General features: G+C 44.3%; 1 protein-coding gene across 1 annotated transcript in view; it reads left to right on the top strand.

The window, feature by feature from the left end:
* CRPPA (CDP-L-ribitol pyrophosphorylase A) overlaps positions 1 to 27472 on the top strand; it is a 490539-nt gene that overhangs the window by 329242 nt on the left and 133825 nt on the right. The window contains exon 8 of the mRNA XM_029589010.1: positions 7328 to 7420. Within this exon, the coding sequence (XP_029444870.1) occupies positions 7328 to 7420 (93 nt within the window). The remainder of the gene's footprint in view (positions 1 to 7327; positions 7421 to 27472) is intronic.

Here is a 27472-nt window from a genome sequence, read left to right as displayed (position 1 = left end):
TTGTTCCTTCCAGTATGTTTTCTATTGGTGACGGCATTCTAAGTAGCTCCATTTGAGATAATCTTAAGGTTCTTGAAGGTTTATGAGATAGTTACTAATTAGCAAGATCATCAGGCTTATCCTTACATAAAGCCTTAAAAGTTAAGCACAATAACTTGAAAAGAATTCTACAATGAACAGGCAACCAATGCAAATCCTGAAGTAGTGGAGAAACATGATCTAACTTGGAGGCACCAAACAAAATTCTAGCTGCTGTATTTTGAAGCAGTTGTATGCATTTCAAATTAAATTATGTCATACCTAAATACAAAGAATTACAGTAATCTATTCCTGATAAAATGAAAACATGATAGCATTACTAAGTCTGATTTACTTAAAAAAGGAATCAATTTACGAACCATATGAAGTCTATAAAAAACAGACTTACATAAAATAGACGCCTGTTTTGACATGGACAGTGTTACGCTTGGGCTCCGGTCAGGAGTCGTGAACACCACCCAGCAGGGTGGCTCCAGGTGGAGAGAGACAGGAATGGCTAGAAACAGTGTCTGGTTCCAGGCTGGGTCAGGGCAGGCAGCAAGTAGCAGTGTCTGGGTCCAGGCTGGGTCAGGGCAGGCGGCAAGTAGCAGTGTCTGGGTCCAGGCTGGGTCAGGGCAGGCGGCAAGTAGCAGTGTCTGGGTTCAGGCTGGGTCAGGGCAGGCGGCAAGTAGCAGTGTCTGGGTTCAGGCTGGGTCAGGGCAAGGCAGGTCAGAAGGCCGGTAGGCCACACACACACAGAAGGCCCGTAGGCCACACACAGTAAGCAGGGCAAGGCAGGTCAGAAGGCCCGTAGGCCCACACACACACAGAAGGCCCGTAGGCCACACACAGTAAGCAGGGCAAGGCAGGTCAGAAGGCCCGCAGGCCACACACACACAGAAGGCCCGTAGGCCACACACAGTAAGCAGGGCAAGGCAGGTCAGAAGGCCCGTAGGCCACACACACACACAGAAGGCCCGTAGGCCACACACCGTAAGCAAGGCAAGGCAGAGAAGGCCCGTAAGCCACACACACACAGAAGGCCCGTAGGCCACACACCGTAAGCAGGGCAAGGCAGAGAAGGCCCGTAGGCCACACACACACAGAAGGCCTGTAGGCCACACAAGGCAAGACAAGGCAAGGAATAAGGCCCGAAGGCCGCGCAAGGCAAGGCAAGGCAAGGAATAAGGCCCGAAGGCCGCGCAAGGCAAGGAATAAGGCCCGAAGGCCGCGCAAGGCAAGGCAAGGAATAAGGCCCGAAGGCCGCGCAAGGCAAGGGAAGGTCCAGGGACCAAATGCACAGCAAGCAAGGAAGGCTAGAGCAGGGAGCCCAGGCGATCTCGATGCCGAAGCCCTGAGGGAACTGTCAGGCAGGGTTATAAGGGACAGCCCAGAACATAGAGAGAAGGGAGATGGACTGGGCCTGTCAGGAGATCCAGCTCTAGAGGGACCCCTGGTGGTGAGGCGGTTGCACAGCCGCCATAGCCGTAACAGACAGAGCCTCATCTAGATAGATTCCCAAACATTTACAAGAGGAATAGTAATTGTTTTGTAAAATAGAGACCAAATTAATGTTGGATTTTCAGCTGCCAAACCAAAGTACTTCACACTTTTGAGAATTCACTTGCAATTTATAATTGTATAATCAATATTTTGTCTAAACAGCAGCTACATTTTTCCATATCTGAAGATGTCAGAATTAAAAGTTATAAGCACTGTATGTTGTTAGTGTATAAATAACAACTAAAACCTTGCTGTTGGATAAGTTTGGGTAAAGATGCTAAAAACAAGTTAAAAAGCAAAGGGAATAATATAGAACCCTAGGGCAGACCACAAGTTACTTATTTCAATGCAGAGGTATCTGTCCCTCAGTTCTTAAAAAAACAAACCAACAACCCTCTAAAAATGACCTAAATCATTTTAATACAACATCTGTAATACCTCATTCCTGTAGTCAAGATAACAGATCACAGTATCAAATTCTGCACTTCTGTCGATTGAAATTATCAGCTTTATAGATCATTGCAAAAATGATAGATCGTTTCTCAAGCTGTATCCATTGCTTGGTAGCTGTAGTGAGGCATTGTCCTCACTTTGATGATCCTCAAACACAGGCTTGACTTTCCCTGGCAGTTCCACTCTGCAGGACTCTTGTTTTCCTCCTTGCTGTGGAGTTGGCCCTATTTCAGTCCTGTATTCAGACTCCCTACTGAGACATAACTCAATGTAATCAAGTCTCAGTCTTGACTTCCACAGTTTAGGCTCCCATACTGAATCCTGTCTCCTTACATTCAGTAAGGATTCCTAGAAGAAAGACTTTTATGACTTACTCAGTCTCTGTTGTCCCTGTAAAAGTCCAGACAGCTTTCAGAGGTCTGCTTAATGGTCTCACCGATTGCAAGCTCACCTCTGTAATTGACTCTGATATCAGCCCACAGTCTGCACTATTCAGCCCTGGTTGCCATGTAAGTATTCAATGCCCACACAGAGTCATTTACAGTTTGTGGAGCTCTTATCCCCTTCCTGCTTGCCTCTAAGTTTCTTTAGCACAGCGAGCTAACTACAAAGTTTGTAATCCATTATGGGGTAGATTTTCAAAGGGGTATGCGCGTAAGATACGCGCGTACCCCCCAAAAACCTACCCCAAACCCCCCCTGTGCGTGCCAAGCCTATTTTGCATAGGCTTGGCGGCGCGCGCAAGCCCCGGGACATGCGTAAGTCCCGGGGCTTGCAAAAAGGGGCGGTCGGGGGCGTGGACAGGGGGAGCACGGTTAGGGATCGAGGGTGTGTCCGGGGGCATGTGGGCGGTCCGGGGGCGTGGCCAAGTGCCCCGACACAGCGGCCTGTGTCGGGGCCTGCTGCGCCGGCGCGCGTAAGTTACTACTGCCCGGAGGCAGTAGTAACTTTTCCGATAAAGGTAGGGGAGGGGTCTAGATAGGGCCGGGGGGGTGGGTTAGGTAGGGGAAGGGAACGGGCAGCGCGCGCAGTGCTCGGCTCGTGCAAGTTGCACAAATGTGCACCCCCTTGCGCGCGCCGACCCCGGATTTTATAAGATACGCGCGGCTACGTGCGTATCTTATAAAATCCAGTGCCTGGTGTGCGCCTGGTGCGCACCAGGCACCAGGCGCACCAGGCACCAGGTGCGCACCAGGCACCAGGCGCGCACCTGATGCCTGGTGCGCACCAGGCGCGCACCAGGCGCTCACCAGGCACCAGGCGCGCGAACAAAAGTACACGCGCGCATATGTTTTTAAAATCTACCTCTATGTGAATTCTTAGGACAGTCATAATTATCCAGTCTCTTTGAGGAGTCTGCAGCACTCTCCTAGGCTGCTGTGAGCCCCCTCCTTCTCCTCTGAGTCGGCACCCCCACTCTTCAATTACACCTGTGTGCCGAAAGTCCCTGCCCTCCCTCACCTGGGGCTCCTCCCTCAGAGCCCTCTGTCAGTCATTATAAGTGAGCCCTGCCTACATTTCCCCTATCATCTTGCTTCTTCCTTTCCCAAGGAATATATACTCCATTACATTAGCTTAGAGTGCTAATAATTCAATCATCAGTTATAACTGGAGTGGACCTGCGGTATATAAATTATTTATTTTGTTTAACAAGACTTTGGGATGCATTTTCAGTCAGTGGTCCTCTGAATATACCTGGCTAGATAAAGGTTAGCTGGATACGTTTATCCAGCTAACTGTAGTACTTTTCTCCAGCAGTCTTTAAGATTTCTGGCTGTGTTAGCCAGATAACACTGAAAATCAGTGTCATGCAACTAATATACCGGTAGCTGGATAATTATGCCCCATCCCAGAAAGCCCCTGAACTGACCTTGATATAGCTGAATATGTTTTTAGCCAGCTAACGGCGGTCAAGCCAGTGGGATTTTTAAATCCTATGGCTTGTCTGGCTAAGTCCAAACTTAGCTGGATTAACCACTTTGACATCTATGTGGTTAAGATAGTCTTTTCAAGGTTAACTTGACAGCGAATTAACCATTATCTTGATAATGGATTGGCATAATTTATGGAGGCTTCAAAAATGTAAAGTGTGGGCATAAAGGAAAATGAATCTTAAGAACATTAGAAATGCCATGCTGAGTCAGACCAAGGTCCATCAAGCCCAGTATCCTGTCTCCAACAGTGGCCAGTCCAAGACGCAAGAGTCCAGCAGAGCCTATTTCCTCTTCCTTGCTCCTTGGGATAGCACCAGCTTCTTTAGTCTTTCTCACAAATAATGTTTTATGGACTTTTCCTCCAGGAACTTATCCAAACCTCTTTTAAACCTTGCTATTCTAGTCACCATGTCCACTGGCAACAGATTCCACAGCTTGATAGTGCGCTGAGTGAAAAAAAAAAAGTTCTACAATTTGTTTTGAATTTGCTGGTTGTGAGTTTCGTGGAGTATCCCCTTGTTTTAGTATTATTTGAAAAGGTAAATAACCATCCTTTATTTACCCATTACACCCCACTTATGATTTTATAAACTTCTATCATGTCCCCTCTCAGTCATCTCTTTTCCATGGTGAAAAACCGTAACCTGCATAGCCTCTCATGTTGTAGAGAATTCCCATTTTTTTAAATATTCATTATCGTTCCCTGGCCGTCCTGGTAGTGCTGGGTGTAAATTTTTTTCATAGCATTGTGGGATGATTTTCTTTTTTCTGTTGTGAATTTTATAAGGGAAGGATTGCTTATAGGTGAATCTTAAAACCAGCGTGCAGGCGCACATGTAAGAGTGTATACCGGCTCACGTATAAGGATGCAGCCATTTTATAACATATGCTCATATTCGTGCGAGTGTTATAAAGTAGGCCGAACACGCGTACATGTTCATACAAGTTTATAATGCATGCATGCAAATGCTGCCTCTACCTTGCTAGTGGGGGGATTTTAGTAGCTATGTGTGCCGAAGCAATAACCAGTTTCACCAGTCTCTTCCCACTTTGTCCAGTTAAAGGATAGGACTTCTTAAACCCCTCCCCCCCTAGTTAATAAGTCTCCCTTTTAGTCCCAACCCTTAAAACCTAGCTAAATAACCTCGGGGTTTTTTTATTTTTTTTATATTAGTTACACGCCATCCCTAGCAGAAGTAAAGTTACGCGAACAGGGATCCCGGCACGCGCTTGTGCGCATAAAGACTTAGGCGCTGGTTTCATTCATATTTCCTGGAATGCCCATGACCTGCCCAGATCACGCCCACGCCCCACCCCTTTTATTTTGCAAAATAATTTTGTGCGCGTACCGGGAGATATGCACATAGTAGTGTGCCTTTTAAAATTTGCGCAGCGCACGCCGGCCTGACTTGTGCACCTATCTCCCGGGTTTGGCGTGCGCACAGCTTTTAAAATTCACCTGTTAGTGTATAGCAGATAAAGATATAAAACCGGTATTTTCCTTTAATTTTAAAAATCATCAATGCCTTGCAGTTATGGTGCCCTTTGTCTTACTCTTGAGTTTTCTGTGAGCATTCAGGGCCACACACACTTACGTTTTGATACACAGGCTGAAAAGCTGTGGTTTGACATAACATTTTTTTCTAACCAGGGAGAACTTTGAATTGCACAACCACTTTTTAATTTGATCTTTTGACAGATTTTTTTTTCTAATATTTTTTTAAAGTAGCATTACTAAAGGAAATGATTGAAAATACAAACTTGCCTGTGTTTCGGCTCTGTTGCTTCCTCATTGGATCTTATCACATTTGTTATTGTTTCTTTTGATCAGAAGTCTACAACACCGGCTGTGTTGGAACATTTCTCTTCCTTGAAATGCCTCTACCACTGTTTGTTTTTGTGCTTTCCATGTCTCGGTACAGTGTCTGAATGTGGTTGCAAGGACCACAATTTACTTTGATTCATAAAGGCAAGGCCGTAAAATTATTAGCCGCCAGCTTTCCCAGGGTGCCTGAAGTTCTTGCCTGGCGCTTGTACGCAGTGCAGAGAAGCTGCTGCTGGAGCCAGGGCTAAAGGCCTGCTGCCTGGAAGAGGGCTGAGGAGCCGCAACTGGGGCCAAGAGCTGCTGCTGCTGCTGCGGCCAGAGCCAGGAGGATAAGCTGCCTCCTTGGGTCCATACTAGAGGAAAGATTAGGGGGGGAGGGGGAGGTAGTTGAGAAGAGCATAAGGGGAGAGCAAACGCAAAATAAGAAAAATGATTCAAACAAAAAATAATAAATGTATTAAAAAAATAACACCAAATGGGGCGGATTTTAAAAGGAGCGCGAATAGGCCTACTTTTGTTTGCGCTCCAGGCGCAAACAAAAGTACGCTGGATTTTAGCAGATACGTGCGGAGCCGCGCGTATCTGCTAAAATCCTGGATCGGCGCACGCAAGGCTATGGATTTTGTATAGCCGGCGCGCGCCGAGCCTCGCAGCCTACCCCCGTTCCCTCCAAGGCCGCTCCGAAATCGGAGCGGCCTTGAAGGGAATCCTCTAACGCCCTCCCCTCACCTTCCCCTCCCTTCCCCTACCTAACCCACCCGCCCGGCCCTGTCTAAACCCCCCCCTTACCTTTGTCGGGGGATTTACGCCTCCCAGAGGGAGGCGTAAATCCCCGCGCGCCAGCGGGCCTCCTGCGCGCCGGGCCGCGACCTGGGGGCGGGTACGGAGGGCGCGGCCACGCCCCCGGACCGCCCCGGGCCGTAGCCACGCCCCCGTACCCGCCCCCAAAACGCTGCCGACACACCCCCGAAAACGCCGCGACGACCGGGACCGCCCCCGACACGCCCCCGACACGCCCCCCTCGGAGAACCCCGGGACTTACGCGAGTCCCGGGGCTCTGCGCGCGCCGGGAAGCCTATGTAAAATAGGCTTCCCGGCGAGCAGGGCTCTGAAAATCCGCCCCAATATGTTTAAAAGATATAAAGAAAGTTTTTCCCCCTGACTCCTAAGAGTTTTAGGATAAAGCCTAGGTTTATAAAAGTTTTGGCTATTGCCTAGATTTTCTAAAATGTTTCCACTCCTACATAAAGGAATTAGTAGCTTATTGGGAAGAAATGTCAACTTGTTTAGGGGCATGGATGAGTAAAAAAAAAAAAGTTTGATTTGGAAAAGAAGTGATATCCTACAAGTTGACAGGCTTCTGTGGCTGGGAGCTGGGTTATATCTCTAGCAGTGAGGGCAGGAATAACTGGGCAGCCTGGATGGGACAATTGGGTTTTTTTTCTACTGTCATCTACTATATTAAATACTAATGTCTCTTAGAGATACAGTCAATAGTTGAGCAGAAAAATAGGGATCTCAATGATCTAGGGGTTTCACTAGTAGTGTTATGTTAATGATTTATTAATATTTTTATCAATTTGTTTTTATTTAGGCTAAAGAATCTAACTTTCAAGAAACTCAGCAGATAGTGGATATGCTCAGTAGTACCACCCTTGCTGTTTTATATCCAGTTGTTCTCATTTCGGTGAGTAAACTCAGTCTTGTTTATTAAAATGATCAAATATTATATGGCACCATTAAAATAAATATGTCTGTAAGGTTACTGTATTCCTGGTTCAGTGGAGCACACTGAAAAGATCAAAAGCCCGATATTCAAAATGGCACTTAGCCAGCTAAGTGACACTGCTAAATATCCAGCTATGGTCAGCAGGTGCCACTTAGCCAGATCAGTTGCTGAGCCAGCGTTTGGCTGCACATTTTCGACGCACTGTTTTTACCCTTTATACAGTAAGGAGTAATAGCGTGTGGCCACCCCCGCCCCGAATCTAATAGCGCCCGCAACATGCAAATGCATGTTGATGGGCCTATTAGTTATTCCCATGCGATACAGAAAGTAAAATGTGCAGCCAAGCCGCACATTTTACTTTCAGAAATGAACGTCTGCCAAAGGCTGGTGTTAATTTCAGCTGGCACCGAGGAAGTGTACATAAAAGCAGAAAAAACTGCTTTTCTGTACACCCTCCGACTTAATATCACAGCAATATTAAGTCGGAGGCCTCAAAATAAAAAAAATCAAAATTAAAAAAAAAAATTAAAAATATGCCCGCGGCCCGTGGGTTGGAAGATGGATGCTCAATTTAGCTGGCGTCCGTTTTCCGAACCCGTGGCTGTCAGCGGGTTCGAGAACCGACGCTGGTAAAATTGAGCGTCGGCTGTCAAACCTGCTGACAGCTGCCGCTTCTGTCAAAAAGGAGGCGCTAGGGACGTGCTAGTGTCCCTAGCGCCTCCTTTTACCGCAGGCTCTAATTAACATTCCTGGGCTTTCTGAATCGCGTGCCCAGAAGAGTGGCCTGTGCGCGCGTCGGGAGAGCATGCGCTCGCCGGCTCTCCTGCGCGTTTTTCTGTATCGGCCTGTTTGACAGGGAGTAAAGTAAATCAAATCATGTTATTGAATTATAGTATGCAGTGGGCAGTAGAACCTGTTATAGTGAAGACTGGGTGGCTCCTCTATAGAATTCTTCTCTTAGACAGGAAATGTTTGCCCAACTGTTTTCGTAATCACTTTCAAAATCACTGCAGGTTACAACTTGTAATGACCTTCGGGCTTTAGGATGCAGTCATGTAAAAGACAATGAATACAATAAACATGGTTTTATTTGTGAGTGAATGAAAATATATTTTATTCAAGGAGGATTAAAGAGACGCCTCTTTTTGTAGATCATTACCAGGATTGCAGACTTAGAGACATTGGTTTCTTTTTGTGATTTCTCATCTTTCAACATCCTTCCTCCTTTCCTTATTTTCATTGAACATAAATAGCTAATGTTGCAAATTCTATTTTTTTTTTGGCTTCCTCTATCCAGGGTTGGTTGCTATCAGAATGCATGCAGTTAGTGTTAGGAGACTGAGAAGATTTTAAAATTTTAACCTGAGAATAAGGTTAACAGATATCCTGATTTTTGGGGATTGTCCTTGAATTCATATGCCTGTCCCTGATTAGTCCACTCCTATTTGCAGTTATCCTCAAATAGAAAAAAAAACAACAAAAAACAGCACCAAATCTCTGAGTTCCTCATTCTGCCACAAACAGAAAAGGCTTCTTGTGTAGCAGGAGAGGAACTAACCCAAGAAAAGAAGCAGGAGAAGACTAGCAGTGAACTGCAGCAGCAAGAAGAGCCCTGTCTCTTCCAGGCCATTCCCTACAGTACAGTGAAAGTTAGAGTGCAGAAACAACCAGGTTCAGACAGCCCAGGGTGAGGACCCACCCACCCTCCCTGCGCAATCAGAGTGGAGAAAGAAAAGGCTGGGGAATTGCCTGTCCCCTTCTCCATTCCAGCCTGGCCTTGCAGTGAGAAAGGGAGGAGAGGCAGACAGCAGCAGCTAGAAGATCACTGCCTGTACCTCAGCCTGGCCCCACAGTTAGTCAGAGAGGAGCAGAAGAGGAACACTGCAGTGGTGAGCAGTCAAAGACTGTGCCCATCTCCCTCCCGACCCAGCCCTTCAGTGCAGTAAGAGCCAAAAGGAGCAGGAGCAGATGGTTCCCTCTTTCTTATGCCACAGAGACCATAAAATCTGGACTGCCATGGAAAGAAGAGCCATCGATTATTTTATTTGAGAGAGTCAGCTGCAGCAGTGAAGAAGGAGATCAAACCCAGTTTAGCCAGCAGCAGGAAGAATACTGCAGAGGGAGGAATGGAGGCACAGAGCTGCAGACTATGAGTACACTTTTTCAATTTTTTAGCTGTTGGCAAGGGGTGTTAGTGGTAGTGAAATCTGAGAGGGAGCAATGGACGGGGTAGTCCCTAAGGAAGGAGGCTGGCAGTCAAGGAGTGATGGGAGGGTAGTGAACTGGGGAGGAAGATGACAGCCTAAGGGCAATGAAACTGAGACAAGAAAAAGGGGGAATTGGAAGAAGTGAGGTGATTGGCGGGTTGATGAGGCAGGGACAATTAAATAGGGGCAGAATGAAGAGGGGCATCGGTGCCATTAAGGCATGGACCATCGGGATCTAGGCCCCACATCCATAAGGGGCACTAATTAGAGGTTCCCAACTGATCTGCTGAGGCAGAACTTCAAGCATGCTGAGAAGTTTGTGGGCCACAGCAGAGAGAAGAGGGGTTTAGAACAGAGCCTCCACTGCCCACAGAAAAGTTTGCATAAAACTTCTCCCCTCCTGTGCCCTTGTATGATTTCCTCCTACTGACTGGAGTAGTTGGAGAACAGCACTTTTTACGTGTTTCTACAGTCTCCTCTGCTAGCTTCCCTCTGGTGGGTTTTGTGAGACTATGTGGCCCATTCAGTTCTGACTTCACAGGGAAGTTTGGTGGAGGCGGGTGGCTTCAGCAGCAGATAAGAAGTGCTGCTCACCCAATTCCTCCTGCCAGCTGGTGGTGACCCCAGGTGAGGGATAGATGATGAGGCGAGAAGGGAAAAGTGATTATACCAGGGGTGTGTAACATAGTAACATAGTAATGATGGCAGAAAAAGACCAAAATGGTCCATCTAGTCTGCCCAGCAAGCTTCCCAAGGTAGTAACTTCTGCTCCGTGCAGGTTATCCCCATGTTTCTCTTAAGGGTAGTAACTGCCGCTCTGTGCCAGTTAAGCTTTTTTATTTATTCCCATCCTCTAGCCTTTTTGGGATCCACAGTGTTTATCCCATGCCCCTTTGAAATCCTTCACAGTTTTAGTCTTCGCCACTTCCTCTGGAAGGGCATTCCAGGCATCCATCTCCCTCTCAGTGAAGAAATATTTCCTGACATTGGTTCTAAGTCTTCCTCCCTGGAGTTTCAAATCGTGATCCCTAGATTTGACGACCATGGATCATTAAAACCTTTCAAGTATCTGAAGGTCTGTATCATATCACCCCTGCTCCTCCTCTCCTCCAGGTATACATATTCAGGTTCTTCAACCTCTCCTCATTAGTCATTCGATGGAGACCACTCACCATTTTGGTCACCTTTCTCTGGACCACCTCCATCCTGTCTCTGTCTCCTTTAAGATACGGTCTCCAGAACTGGACACAGTACTCCAGGTGAGGCCTCACCAAGGACCTATACAAGGGGATTATCACTTCCCTTTTCTTACTAGATATTCCTTTCTCTATGCAGCCCAGCATTCCTCTGGCTTTGGCTATTGCCGTGTCACTTCTTCGTCGACTTCAGGTCGTTAGACACTATCACCCTAAGGTCTCTCTCCTGCTCTGTGCACATCAGCCCTTCACTCCCCAAAGCATATAGTTCTTTCGGATTACCTCACCCAGCTACCATATCTTCGACCATTCTTCCAGCTTCCTTAAATCCCGTCTCATTCTCTGTACTCCTTCCAGCGTGTCCACTCTGTTGCAGATTTTAGTATCATCTGCAAATAGACAAAATGTACCTTCTATCTATTCTGCAATGTCGCTCATGAAGATGTTGAACAGAACTGGTCTCAATACTGATCCCTGTGGCACTCCACTTAACACCATTCTCTCTTCAGAGTAGGTTCCATTTACCATCACACATCTTCTATCCATCAACCAGTTTATAATCCACGCCAACACCTTGTAGCTGACTCCCAAGCTTCTCATCTTGTTGATGAGTCTTCTGTGTGAGACTGTATCAAAAGCTGTACTAAAATCCAAGTAAATTACATCGAGTGCTCTTCCCTGATCCAGTTCTCTAGTCACCCCATCAAGGAAATCAATTAGACAGGACCTTCCTCTGGTGAATCCATGCTACTTCTGATCGAGCAACCCACTGGATTGTAGATAGTTCACTATCCTTTCCTTCAGTAGAGTCTCCATTAATTTTCCCACCACCGAGGGGATGCTAACTGGCCTGTAGTTTCCAGCCTCTTCTCTGCTCCCACTCTTGTGAAGCAGGACCACCACCACTCTTCTCCAGTCACTAGGCACTACACCCTATTGAACAGGTCACATAGTGGACCCACCTGCACATCTCTGAGTTCCCTCAGTATTCTGGGGTGAACCTCATCAGGCCCCATGGCTTGGTCCACTTTCAGTTTTCTTAGCTCTTCCCATGCATTATCTTCCATAAATGGAGTTTCATCTACTCCATCCCCTTCTACATTCTTGATAACAAGTGATGGTCCTTCTCCAGGGTCTTCTTAAGTGAACACTGAACTGAATTATTTGTTTAATATTTCTGATCATTCATCATCTCTCGCCACCCATTGATCGTTATCCCCTTTCAGTTTCACTATACCACTATGTACCTTTCTCCTTTCTCTGATATATCTGAAAAATATATATGTGTGTTGGGGTTTGAGAGGGTGGGAGGGAAAGTGATAGTATGCCATGACAAACTAAACTCAATGCCTGATGTGCTGTGACATGGAAAAGGTTGGGAACCTCAGTCCCAGATTACCCTACTCCTTGATCTCACTGGCATCAGATATAAAATTTATGGAAATTTTGAAGCCATGAAAAAAAAAAATCTTTCTGAACATTTGGAAATGTTTGGAAAAATTTGAAATATGGAGTTCTTATATTGGTTTGATTGCTAGTTTTCTTATAAGATCTAGTTTTACATTCCTAATTCACACAGTACTTCAATCTATCATCCTCTCCAAGATCGATTACTGTAATGCTCTCCTACTCGGCCTCCCCTCCAGCCACACCAAACCTTTACAACTCCTACAGAACGCTGCTGCACGTATCCTTACCAACACTAGAAAAAGAGATCATATCACTCCTACCCTCTTTGATCTCCACTGGCTACCAATCCAATCTCGTATTCTGTTCAAAACTCTTTCCCTTATTCACAAAAATATCACCAATGAAAACTACAATTGGCTCTGCCCCCCACTCCTTCCTCGCACATCCACCAGATCCACACGTCCTGCCCTCCAAGGAACACTCCGCTCCCCCTCTATCAAACCCTACAAGCTAAAATATACAATGAATAGAGCTTTCTCCCTCGCCGCCCCCACTCTTTGGAACTCTCTCCCTCCAGATCTCCGCACGGAAACATCCACACCAAAATTCAAAAAGAAACTAAAAACTCTGCTCTTTCAACAAGCCTACCCTCCCGCTACTCCATCCACATGATGTACTAAAACCTTTTGTTCCATAAGACTGTTTGATTTCTCTTGTAAATATCTTGTACATATATTTCATATCTATTATAAAACCTGTGTTTTCTGTATCTTTTGAAATACCTTTATCTCTAATGTTATAGTTACTGTTCTAGGAAATGCTCTGCCTTCCATTTGTTTCTTGTAATACCTTTTTAATTCTAATTTTATAGTTACCGTATTTTTCGCTCCATAAGACGCACCTTATTTATTTATTTTATTTATTTTTAATTTTTATATACCGAGGTTCTTATAGAGACTACAAATCACTCCGGTTTACATATAACAATAAACTGCCCAACAGAGATAAGGGGCTTTACATAGAACAGTGGCACATATGTAATAATATAACTGGATGACAATATAACATAATGATAATAAATATTATAGATTAACATTGTAATTAATAAAATTATGTAATATAATCTGTATAATTTTTACTCTCCCTGTTTTAATGTAACTTCTCTTTTCCAATTATACGTTAATTGATTTTTCCCCTTGTTCTAATGTAAACCGGTACGATAAGACCTGGTCTTGAGTGTCGGTATAGTAAAAGAAGTTAAATAAAATAAATAAAAATAAATAAATAATTTAACTATTTAACTTGGATATAGTGACATAGTAACCTGACCATAAGACGCACCTAGGATTCAGAGGGGGAAAATTAAAAAAAAAAAAAAATTGTGCTAAACCGGCTCTGCGTCTGGGCGTCTTATGGAGCAAATTAGGGGAGTGCATAGCTTTTTTTTTTCTCCCCATTTTGTTTTCGGGTCTGGGGAGGGCCATTTCGGTCCACTCCCCAGATCAGAAAACTTTTCTTTCTCTGGGAACCCCTCCCCCCAAACCCCCCCCCCCATCCTAACCCTTTAAATTAACAACCCCCACCCCCCTGACCCCCAAGACCTGCTGACTTAATTTACTGCAAACCCCCACCCTCCTGACTCCCCCAAGACCTGCCGACTTAATTTCCTACAACCCCCCACCCTCCTGACCCCCCCAAGACCTGCCGAATTAATTTCCTGCAACCCCCCACCCTCCTGACCCCCCCAAGACCTGCCAAACGTCCCTGGTGGTCCAGCGGGGGTCCAGGAGCGGTCCAGGAACGATCTCCTGGGCGTGGGCCGTCGGCTGCCAGTAAACAAAATGGCGCCGATGGCCCTATGCCCTCACTATGTCACTGAGACCGACCAATAGCAGCGGTCGGTCTCAGTGACATAGTGAGGGCATAGGGCCGTCGGCGCCATTTTGTTTACTGGCAGCCGACGGCCCACGCCCAGGAGATCATTCCCGGACCCCCGCTGGACCACCAGGGACGTTTGGCAGGTCTTGGGGGGGTCAGGAGGGTGGGGGGTTGTAGGAAATTAAGTCGGCAGGTCTTGGGGGAGTCGGGGGGGGGGGGTTTGTTAGATTTTTGTTTGGGTTTTTTTTTTATATTCGCTCCATAAGACGCACATACATTTTCCCCCCACCTTTGGGGGAAAAAAAGTGCGTCTTATGGAGCGAAAAATACGGTAATGTTCCATGTAAAGACTATGCCTACCTATTTCGAGTTAATTGGACACCGATACGATGTGCAAACGGTTGTCAGTATATAAAAAATATTAAATAAATAAATAAAAATAAAATTTAAGATCTGATTTAGAGATGTGTATTTATTTAAAATGAATGGGCATCGAAAAAGGAAGTGGGTCCAATTCATTTCTTTCTGGGGCTCCTGAAACAAATGGAGAGGGATCCATATTGAGAGTTTGATCATTCCACTGTAGGCCACTACCAGACGTATAGTGAATTCACTAATACATTTAAAGGACGCTAATTAGACACTTTCCTACTCCCATAGCAACCTAATATTTAACTAGGAACTAAACAAATTGGAGATGAAGGCAGCAGTCCAGCAACAAGAAGGGGGCTTCCCAGTCTTTTGCATCAAGTGTCACATGTATGATTTTTTACCCGCCAGTGAGAAATTGTACATGCGGTGCAAAGAGCTCCTGTCTCTCAGAGAACGAGTACAATCTCTGGAGGATAGATTGGCAGACCTGGAGGAGCTGATGCAGACAGAGAGGTATATAGATGAGACCTTCAGGGACATATTAGCCAAGTCCCAACTTCAGACTGGCAGCCCTGGTGCTGCCTTGGAAGAAGGAAGGTTTCATGATCGAAGAGCATCAACCTGGTGCAGCAGGAAAGGATCCTGTAGCAAGGACCTGCTCTCCAGGCGGTGCATTATCCTTTCGCACCGAGGATGTGTCTCCAAGGCCTACAGCCCAGGAGGGAAGGGTTAGGTCGGCCGCCATAGTTGGTGATTCGATTATTAGGAATGTAGACAACTGGGTGGCTGGTTGGCATGAGGATTGCCTGGTAACATGCCTACCTGGTGCAAAGGTGGCGGACCCCACGTGTCACCTAAATAGGATTTTAGACAGTGCTGGGGAGGAGCAGGCTGTCATGGTACTGCACTAACTAAAATAGTAGTTAAAAAAATATCATCCTAGATGTACAATCCAGATGTATTCCACACATTAAGAAAGGTGAAAGGAAGGCAAAACGATTACCGGCATGGTTAAAAGGTGAGGTGAAAGATGCTATTTTAGCCAAAAGATCTTAGTTCAAAAATTGGAAGAAGGATCCAAAAGAAGAAAATAAGATAATGCACAAGTGTTGGCAAGTTAAATGTAAGACATTGATAAGACAGGCTCAGAGAGAATTTGAAAAGAAGTTGACCATAGAGGCAAAAACTCACAGTAAAAACTTTTTAAAATATATCTGAAGCAGAAAGCCTGTGAGGGAATCAGTTGGACCGTTAGATGATCAAGGGGTTAAAGGGGCACTTAGAGAAGATAAGGCCATTGTGGAAAGATTAAACAATTTCTTTGCTTCAGTGTTACTGAAGAGGATGTTGGGAGATACCCGTTCTGGAAAAGGTTTTCATGGTTAATGATTCATTTGGATTTAATCAAATCACGGTGAACCTAGAAGATGTGGTAGGCCTGAATGATGAACTGAAGAGTAGTAAATCACCTGGACCAAATGGTATTCACCCCAGGGTTCTGAAGGAACTAAAAAATGAAATTTCAGACCTATTAGTAAAAATTTGTAACCTTTCATTAAAATCATCCATTGTACCTGAAGACTGGAGGGTTGCTAATGTAACCCCAATATTTAAAAAGGGCTCCAGGGTTGATCTGGGAAACTACAGACCAGTTAGCCTGACTTCAGTGCCAGGAAAAAAGTGGAAAGTGTTCTAAATATCAAAATCACAGAACATATAGAAAGACATGGTTTGATGGAACAAAGTCAGCATGGCTTTACCCAAGGCAAGTCTTGCCTCACAAACCTGCTTCACTTTTTTGAAGGAGTTAATAAACATGTGGATAAAGGTGAACAGGTAGATGTAGTGTATTTGGATTTTCAGAAGGTGTTTGACAAAGTTCCTCATGAGAGGCTTCTAGGAAAAGTAAAAATTCATGGGATAAGTGGCGATGTCCTTTTGTGGATTACAAACTGGCTAAAAGACAGGAAACAGAGAGTAGGATTAAATGGACATTTTTCTCGGTGGGAGTGGGCAATGGAGTGCCTCAGGGATCTGTATTGGGACCTGTACTTTTCAATATATTTATAAATGATCTGGAAAGAAATATGACAAGTGAGGTAATCAAATTTGCAGATGATACAAAATTATTCAGAGTAGTTATGTGATAAATTGCAGGAAGACCTTGTGAGATTGGAAAATTGGGCATCCAAATGGCAGATGAAATGTAATGTGGATAAGTGTAAGGTGATGCATATAGGGAAAAATAACCCATGCAATAATTACACAATGTTAGGTTCTATATTAGGAGCTACCACCCAAGAAAGAAATCTAGGCGTCATAGTGGATAACACATTGAAATAGTCAGTTCAGTGTGTTGCGGCAGTCAAAAAAGCAAACAGAATGTTGGGAATTATTAGAAAGGGAATGGTGAATAAAACGGAAAATATCATAATGCCTCTGTTTTGCTCCATGGTGAGACTGCACCTTGAGTACTGTGTACAATTCTGGTCGGCACATCTCAAAAAATATATAGTTGTGATGGAGAAGGTACAGAGAAGGGCGACCAAAATGATAAAGGGGATGGAACAAGCTCCCCTATGAGGAAAGACTAAAGAGGTTAGGACTTTTCAGCTTGGAGACTAACATGCTGTGCTTACTGTTTTGATGCCAAGATTATGATCAAAATAGTCCCAATTGGGACTATTAGACTCGCAGCATCAAGATAATTTTTGATCATAATCTTGGCATCAAAACAGTAAGCACAGCATGTTAGTCTGGTAAAAATGCATTTATTGGATACCAGCACCCTTCATCCACAGCAGTGGATTTATACCTGATTCAGATGATAGCTTTGTAAATCATCAAAGCATCACACCTCTCGGGATAACCAATGATTATAAATTCAGTCTAGCATCCACAGCTGTGGGGTTGGACTTGCAGTAGCCATTTAGGCATCAAAATAGCCTATGTAAGGCATCGTATGAGGTTTCCCCAGAGGTTCATATACAATACTTATTCATATATGTGCTAGACTTTTCTATATACATTGATCTTGAAGAATGAGCATGTCTGAGATTTGTTGTGCATTCCTTCTGAAGGCATTTTCTGTGAAGTAAACTGTTTGAATTCTCTCTCTGAGTTCCTAGTTAATGTTTCTCAAGCAACATTTTAGCTGCTGCCCATGTTGGTGTCACGGTGCTAGTCAGTAGAGAAAGTCAGTCAGGCACTGCTGAAGTGTGTCAGTTTGTTGCAGTTTTTTCTCTGTCTTTGTGGAGGGTGGAGGCAGAATGTGGAGAGCTGCTTTGCAGAGTTGCCACTGATATTGTCACAGTTTGCCTGGGCAGTGGGCACTAGGTGAACACTAACTGGTGGATTTTAAAAGCCCTGCTCACGTAAATCCGCCCGGATTTACGCGAGCAGGGCCTTGTGCGCCGGCGCGCCTATTTTCCATAGGCCGCCGGCGCGCGCAGGTCCCGGGGTTTTTGGAAGGGGGCGTGTCGAGGGGGCGGGACCCAATGACGCTGCATTTCGGGGGCGGGACCGGGGGCGTGGTTTCGGCCCGGGGCGTTTCGGGGGCGTGGCCGTAGCCTCCGGAAACGCCCCCAGGTCGAGTCTCGGCGCGCCAGCAGCCTGCTGGCGCGCTTGGATTTACATCTCCCTCCGGGAGGCATAAATCCGTGGATAAAGGTAGGGGGGGGTTAGATAGGGCCGGGGGGGTGGGTTAGGGAGGGGAAGGTGAGGGGAGGGCGAAAGAAAGTTCCCTCCGAGGCCGCTCCGATTTCGGAGCGGCCTCGGAGGGAACGGTGACAGGCTGCATGGCTCGGCGCGCGCCGGCTGCCCAAAATCGGCAGCCTTGCGCGCGCTGATCCAGGATTTTAGAAGATACGCGCGGCTACGCGTGTATCTTATAAAATCCAGCGTACTTTTGTTTGCGCCTGGTGCGCAAACAAAAGTACGTGAACGCGCTTTTTTTAAAAATCTACCCCTAAGTGCAGTGCAGAGACTGAAGCATACTAGACTGTTGTGTAGCTTGTCAGAACTAGTCCACATAATGTGGCACTCAGTGCAGCATTATCTGTGTATTCTCCGCGCGCACACATTAGCGTGGCACAATTAGTAGGCATGCAGTCAGTTATAGGACCATTGAGAAATTTAAAATTATTTTAATATCCAATCTCCCTGTGACAAAATCATTCATGTTAGGGATAGAGAAAGGCAGAGCAAGTAAAGGAAATGTTTCCAAAATTGGTAAGGTTGGCAGTGCCAGCAACAACTAAAGAATTAGTCCTGCATCTAAGTTGAAGCGGGATTTCTTCAAGACTAATAAAGCAGATACCAGCTCTTTCCAGAAGAAACTGATACGTGGCGACGAGTATGTGCCACTATAGGGTGCAGATGACATTGAGCATGTTTCACGCCATTCTGCTTTTGAAAAGAGGGAAAAGGAGGCTGAGTTTTCACAAGCAGAGAGTAGCAGCAAAGTAGGGGAACACCCTTCTTTCCTCACTAGATATGAAGGCAATAATTTCATCCACAAAGAGTCTTTTCTTAGCTTATCTGAATGAGAAGATATTGAAGGGATACTAGAAGAGGAGTATTTGGGAGGAGTACACAGTAATGCCTTAGTACCAGGCAGTTTTTTGTTGGGGGAGATAGAGAAAAATGAGGATAGTGATGAAGCGCAGGCAGCACAGGTAGAGAAAAATGAGGATAGCGATGAAGCGCAGGCAGCACATGTAGAGAACGTGTCTGATGCCTCTGGCATTTTTTCCTCAGATTTTACCCTCTACCTCATTCCAGTGCCAGCATCCTCAGCAAAGGATATAGAGTAGATATTGTGGAGAACATCCAAGATCTGGAGGCTCTTCAAAATCAGGGAGGACCCACGATTTGTGAAGTGTAATTACTGTGCAAAGGATATCAGTCAAGGGAAGCAAATGGGTCACACGAGTATGTACTTTCAGCTGCAGAAGCAGCACCCATTAGTACTGGCATCTGGGAGGGTGGGAATACTAGTAATATCCTGGGGATCCCATCTTCCAGTCAGGGGAAAGTGGTAAAAAAGAAGAATAGTGTTCTCCAAGCTGATCCCATGTCCTCTACACCTTCCAGCAGTCAGGTGGCAGGCCAGAAGACCCATCCCAAGTCTCAGAAGTGACAACCCACCATGGATGAAATGGGGTGGTGTTCGATAGCAGCATCAAAAGTTATAGCAAGGAACATTGCTGAAATGATCGCCCTTGATGGCCAGCCCCTGCAGTTAGTGGAGAATGTGGGCTTTAAGCGTTTTGTGCAGCTGGAATTCCCACATTACAAAGTCCCCTCCTGGACTGCCTTTAGTTGGAAAGTCATCTCCAGACTGTTCAACCAGTGCCATAGTCGCATCCAGGCACTGCTGGCTAAGGTAGAGAGGCCTAGCATTCATGTGGTCCTCCATGAATGCTACACACTCTTATCTCTCCCTGATGGCACACTGATGGGATCTAGGGGCAGGAAGCAGATCTAGCGGGGATGGAGCATCAGGGTGCATTGGGCTTTGCTGCATACCCAGTCAATGGATGACTCCCATACTTCAGCCAATATTCTATTAACCACAAGACAGATGCTGGAGGGTTGACAACTAAACAGGAGAGCTAGGAGTTTAAGTGCAGATTCCTTTGTCAAAGACAATGGCACAGGTATTCTTAAGGTAATACATGATGAGGCTTTGAGGGTATCCGATGTTTTGCACACCTTCTGCACCTGGTAGTAAAGGAGGGCTGGGGTCCAAGGCCTATCAAAATGCATACTTTACAGAGCTTTTAGAGAAGTGCAGGAAAATTGTGGGGCACTTCCACAGAACTGTAAAGCCTGGGCAGCTTCTCCAAGTGAAGCAAGGGGAAAACGGGATGCCTCTCAAGCACCTCATTGTTGAACCTGGCACCCGCAGGAATTCAGTGTACCTAATGCTGCAGAGGTTAGTGAAGCAGCAGACACCCATTCATAATTCTGTCACAGGAAAAAGGGGTAGGACATCATGATTAGGTAGTCACATATCCACCAAACAGCAGAGATAGTGCCAGTGGGAGAAATGAATGGATATGTGAGCACACATTCATTCCCCCAAATGGATGAAGAAGACAATTGTGTTAAAGGTCTTCATTTTGAATCTTTCCTGGAGTAGATTTTTGTTCAGGCTTTTTAAAACCAGGATGGGTCTCAATCTCCAGGTTTTCTTGGGGAAAAGGAAATAATGAGAGTAGAGCCCCTGGCCATGCTGATTAGTTTATCGCCTGTTTGCAGAGCGACTCCACCTCCAAGCGGAGTTGCACTGAATGGAGTTGAAGTTATCCATTAATAAAAAATAGTGAGGCCAGCAGGCCGTTTAGTGGACAAGTTATCCGGCTAAAGTTAGAGCCCGATAACTTGTAAAGTTAGAGCCAGATAACTTGTAAAGGTCTGGCACTTAGCCAGATAACTTTGACCCTAGCCGGTGATAGGTTGAATATGGCCGGTTAGGCTTAATGTTATTCAGCTTCGTGTGGCCTGATAACTAGCTACTTACTCAGATATCTTCAAAGATATCCGAGTAAGTAGTGCACCTTAAAAAAAAAAAAACAACTCACCACCCCTCCCTCCCTGCTAAAATGTCTTTATATTGCCCCTTCTTGCCTCAGCCCACAAACAGCCCCCTCCCCCTTCCTAAACGTGCACCCACCCATTACCTTCAAAATCGTCCCCCTTGCCCCGCCGGGATCGCTGTGCTAAGCGGCCTTAGAAATAATGCTGGAAGCAGCAGGGATCGCTTAGCACAGCGATCCCAGCGGGACAAGGGGGACGATTTTGAAGGCAATGGGCGGGTGGGTGAGAGGGTGTCTGCCAAGGGGTCTGTTTGTGGGTTGGGGGGGCAGAAGGGGATAATGTAACGACTTTTTAGTGTGGGGGAAGGGGAGGCTTGGTCCGACAGCAATCCTCGTATAACTTTAAATGTTCTTTTTAAGTATGATAATAACAGTAGTATCCCAAAAAACGCAGAAAAACTGAATAAAGTCAAAATTAAAGATATTGCGCTTTGTGAAAAAGGTTCGTATTAATGATGAAGAGTGACCGACATACAGCGCCCTTGCAACTGATGGCTTATATGTGAAAAAGCCTTTACAAGCGCTGGGGCTTTATAATCATTGCTCACTTAGAAGTGACCAATATAAGCCATCAGTTGCAAGGGCGCTGTATGACGGTCGCTTTTTAAGTATGAGGCAGCTTTTTGGTCGGCAAGAGAAGAGGGGGATGGGCATCAGGCCAGGAAGCCTGTGACTTGTTTTTTGGTTTTTTTTTTGTTTGGTTTTTTTTTAAGGTATCTCTGAAGATATCTGGGTAAGTAACTAGTTATCTGACCACACGAGGCTGGTTAATATTAGACCTGCTCTGAAGAAAGTCTAAAATTATCCAGCTAACTTAAATCCCAGGTACTCTGCTAAGTTAGCCAGATAACTGAACCCCTCCCCAGAACAATCCCAGAGTGCCCTTTTTATATTCAGAAAACTGGTTGAAATTGACAAATTAGCCATTTTCATGGATAACTTGTCAGTTATCCATCTAATTGGCTTTTGAATATCTACCCTAATAAGATTAAATATCAGACTTGTATACTGTATTATCTTGTCTTGCAGCATTCATGACCTGATTTTTGTTGTTGCACCTGTCTCTATGGACCTTATTCCTTATTATTTCAAACTCTTTTGTTTGTCACTTCACTGTTTATATTGTATTAAACCCCATCTTGCTACACTCCCTAAAATAGTAGAGCATTGATATATTGATAGAACTTGATAAATAAAAAGATGATGTTAATTTCCTAGAATTAAGCGTAAATTCCATTTTTGTAGCATTTCAAAGGTTTTTCTAAGTATATATGGAGAGAAACACACAAACCAGTCACACTATTTCCAATATCAGACAAATAGTACTGTTTACTTCCACAATTCGGCTTGCAAATTTAAAGACAAGCCATGTTATTTGATTTACATAATATTCCCTAATAATGAGCTGATTTGCATGCAAGCCATGAAAAGCAGAATAAAAATACTAAATTAAATTAAAATCAAATTTGCATGCAAATCAATTCATTTCAATACCTGCATTGCACCGGGTTTTCCAGCAGGAATATCATGTGCGGTATTTGAAATACTGTATGTTGTCTGTACATTATGACATTTTCTGCGCAGTAAAACCTTAATGCAGTTTAGTAAAGGACCCCCTCAGTTTGCAGTGAAATGCCCTTTTCAGATAAGGACTGATTTAAGAGCATTGTTTTCTGATATATAGAGTTAGAAGAGAGGGAGGTTTATTTCAGCCTTGAGGAATCAAATTATTATGGTTTCTGGTAGGATCCATTCAGTCTTATTTTGCAGTTTCACAGAATTGTTAGAATTACTCCAGTCCTGGAAATGAAGCAGAAGTTCCTTCTGTGGGGGAGAAGAGTATAGGTCATGAATTTAATTGTCAAGGTCAGCCAGAAAGCTCAGTGGTTAACAGTTAGATGCAGATGTGTTGAAGTTTTTATTCCAGTGTGCAAAAGTAATTTTAGATTTATCAATGTGAAAAGGCCAAGGCAAGCCTTTGATGTATCCGCCCCTTTGTACTAATCAAGTCTTGATTTCTAACTTGGAACCTTACTACAAGAGCATATGGTGTTTCCTTTCTCATTGAAGTAGCTCATGAGAAATTTTGAATATTTAGTACAGCAAAGTAAAATTGAGCTATTCAAGGTCCCAAATTCCTTAGGGGACGACCTGCCAGATAATAGGAAAAATGCCTTTAACTGACCTTATGGGGGCAGTTTTCAAATTGTCGACACTGGGACAAAGACTACATGTACTTTTTTTACCTGGGGGCTTTGCAGTGATCCTGAAAGCAAAAGTCCATGTGGAGGGTACAGTATACATGTGTTCACTTCTACCTGCTTTTTCTGTGAGTAGAATTTTGCTGGAAAAGTATGCAGGTAGTTTTGCAATCTGTGCAATGCTTTTTCTGTCCTGACCTAAACCCCCCCCTGGGAATGCCTCCTCTCAGTGCGGGTAAAACTTTTAACTGCATTGAGTGCGTGCAAATTTTTAGACATCCAACTAAAGCGGGTAAAACATATTTTAACCGCATAAATTGCTTTAAAAATTGACCTCATAAAGATAACATTTGGCAATAGTGAATATTTTAAGATGAATTTTAAAAGCCCTGTCTGCACCAAAGCCAGGAGATATGTGCAGAAGTCGGGCCGGTCCGCACCGCATGGATTTTAAAAAGCACACAAGTACATGCATTTCTCCTGGTATGAGCACATAGTCTGGGCAGGGCATGGGCATTCCTACATTTCTCAATGAAATCTGTACATAAGTATTTACGCACACAAGTACATGCCAGGATCCCCTACTGTTTAACTTTACCTCTGCTGTGGATGGCTTGTCAGTCCTGAAACAAAAACAAAAAAATAAAGAGGCTAGCGGGGTTTGAAGGGTTTGGGTTAACAGGGTAAAATGTAGGCTAGTTAACTAGGGGGATTAGGAAGGCCTATCCTTTACCTGGGCAAACTGGGAACGAACTGGGGAAACTGGTAATTACATCTTCACGCGTATGTTCCAAAATGCCCCCACTTATGCATTTTCTTGCACTGCGTGCACCATAGAAAATTGCACGCACATGTACGCGCATCCAGCCTATTTTAGATCATGCACACATATCTAAAATTAGCACGAGCTGGCATACGTGCATACAAGTGCACCCGCATGGCTATTTAAAAGTTACCGTCTTTGTGTGCTTGAATTTAGATGCAGTCTTGGTAGCCACCCAAGGCAGTCACTGGACAAGATGGTGTCCAGGACAAGGCTTGCTTTGGCTGCCCCCTTATGTTTTGGGCTTGCAGATTAACAAACTGATTCAAAAGGACACTGCGCTATGCCCTGTATGGTTGCCCTGCCTGCCCACACCTTGCAACAGCCCTGCAGCCACCCATCCTTGAAAAAAAACAGAAAATTCCTTTGATTCAAACTCTTACATCCTGATGTCTGTAGGGGCATGCCGTGAAATTCTAACTTTCTGTACAGTGGAATAGAAGAAGCAAAGATACTTCTCAGTAAAATCTTAATGTGTGATATTTCTAATGTCACTGTCTTTGTAAAGTCACAAATATTCCATTATTTTATTTGTACTCTACAGTACTAACACTTTCGAGTTAGTCAGGGATCAGGATCTCATAGGCATCTATGCTTGTCTTCTTGCAGTATTTTATATACTATTTTTAGAAAAGCCAATCTTGTTACCCCTTTTTTTAAATCATCGAGTTAATATTTTTCCTGATTTAGCAAAAGCAACCCAGCTTAGAAGAAAAAGATTGCTGCTCCTGGGGCCCGGTGTGTTACAACTTGGAGCCTTATTTTGGTTAAATTTTCCTTGTAATAACATAAGAAAATGCCATACTGGGTCAGACCAAGGGTCCATCAAGCCCAGCATCCTGTTTCCAACAGTGGCCAATCCAGGCCATAAGAACCTGGCAAGTACCCAAAAACTAAGTCTATTCCATGTTACCATTGCTAATGGCAGTGGCTATTCTCTAAGTGAACTTAATAACAGGTAATGGACTTCTCCTCCAAGAACTTATCCAATCCTTTTTTAAACACAGCTATACTAACTGCACAAACCACATCCTCTGGCAACAAATTCCAGAGTTTAATTGTGCGTTGAGTAAAAAAGAACTTTCTCCGATTAGTTTTAAATGTGCCCCATGCTAACTTCATGGAGTGCCCCCTAGTCTTTCTACTATCCGAAAGAGTAAATAACCGATTCACATCTACCCGTTCTAGACCTCTCATGATTTTAAACACCTCTATCATATCCCCCCTCAGTCGTCTCTTCTCCAAGCTGAAAAGTCCTAACCTCTTTAGTCTTTCCTCATAGGGGAGTTGTTCCATTCCCCTTATCATTTTGGTAGCCCTTCTCTGTACCTTCTCCATCGCAATTATATCTTTTTTGAGATGCGGCGACCAGAATTGTACACAGTATTCAAAGTGCAGTCTCACCATGGAGCGATACAGAGGCATTATGACATTTTCCATTTTATTCATCATTCCTTTTCTAATAATTCCCAACATTCTGTTTGCTTTTTTGACTGCCGCAGCACACTGCACCGACGATTTCAATGTGTTATCCACTATGACACCTAGATCTCTTTCTTGGGTTGTAGCACCTAATATGGAACCCAACATTGTGTAATTATAGCATGGGTTATTTTTCCCTATATGCATCACCTTGCACTTATCCACATTAAATTTCATCTGCCATTTGGATGCCCAATTTTCCAGCCTCACAAGGTCTTCCTGCAATTTATCACAATCTGCTTGTGATTTAACTACTCTGAACAATTTTGTGTCATCTGCAAATTTGATTATCTCACTCATCGTATTTCTTTCCAGATCATTTATAAATATATTGAACAGTAAGGGTCCCAATACAGATCCCTGAGGCACTCCACTGTCCACTCCCTTCCACTGAGAAAATTGCCCATTCAATCCTACTCTCTGTTTCCTGTCTTTTAGCCAGTTTGCAATCCACGAAAGGACATCGCCACCTATCCCATGACTTTTTACTTTTCCTAGAAGCCTCTCATGAGGAACTTTGTCAAACGCCTTCTGAAAATCCAAGTATACTATATCTACCGGTTCACCCTTATCCACATGTTTATTAACTCCTTCAAGAAAGTGAAGCGGATTTGTGAGGCAAGACTTGCCCTGGGTAAAGCCATGCTGACTTTGTTCCATTAAACCATGTCTTTCTATATGTTCTGTGATTTTGATGTTTAGGACACTTTCCACTATTTTTCCTGGCACTGAAGTCAGGCTAACCGGTCTGTAGTTTCCCGGATCGCCCCTGGAGCCCTTTTTAAATATTGGGGTTACATTTGCTATCCTCCAGTCTTCAGGTACAATGGATGATTTTAATGATAAGTTACAAATTTTTACTAATAGGTCTGAAATTTCATTTTTTAGTTCCTTCAGAACTCTGGGGTGTATACCATCCGGTCCAGGTGATTTACTACTCTTCAGTTTGTCAATCAGGCCTACCACATCTTCTAGGTTCACCGTGATTTGATTCAGTCCATCTGAATCATTACCCATGAAAACCTTCTCCATTACGGGTACCTCCCCAATATCCTCTTCAGTAAACACCGAAGCAAAGAAATCATTTAATCTTTCCACGATGGCCTTATCTTCTCTAAGTGCCCCTTTAACCCCTCGATCATCCAATGGTCCAACTGACTCCCTCACAGGCTTTCTGCTTCGGATATATTTAAAAAAGTTTTTACTGTGAGTTTTTGCCTCTATGGTCAACTTCTTTTCAAATTCTCTCTTAGCCTGTCTTATCAATGTCTTACATTTAACTTGCCAATGTTTATGCTTTATCCTATTTTCTTCTGTTGGATCCTTCTTCCAATTTTTGAATGAAGATCTTTTGGCTAAAATAGCTTCTTTCACCTCCCCTTTTAACCATGCCGGTAATCGTTTTGCCTTCTTTCCACCTTTCTTAATGTGTGGAATACATCTGGACTGTGCTTCTAGAATGGTATTTTTTAACAATGACCACGCCTCTTGGACATTTTTTACTTTTGTAGCTGCTCCTTTCAGTTTTTTTCTAACAATTTTTCTCATTTTATCAAAGTTTCCCTTTTGAAAGTTTAGCACGAGAGCCTTGGATTTGCACACTGTTCCTTTTCCAGTCATTAAATCAAATTTGATCATATTATGATCACTATTGCCAAGCGGCCCCACCACCGTTACCTCTCTCACCAAGTCCTGTGCTCCACTGAGAATTAGATCTAAAATTGCTCCCTCTCTCGTCGGTTCCTGAACCAATTGCTCCATAAAGCTATCATTTATTCCATCCAGGAACGTTATCTCTCTAGTGTGACCCGATGATACATTTACCCTGTCTATATTGGG

Source organism: Rhinatrema bivittatum, chromosome 2 (assembly GCF_901001135.1).
Source record: "Rhinatrema bivittatum chromosome 2, aRhiBiv1.1, whole genome shotgun sequence".
Lineage (NCBI taxonomy): Eukaryota > Metazoa > Chordata > Amphibia > Gymnophiona > Rhinatrematidae > Rhinatrema > Rhinatrema bivittatum.
Note: the sequence above shows the minus strand (reverse complement) of the source record. Positions and strands in the feature narration are given on the sequence as shown.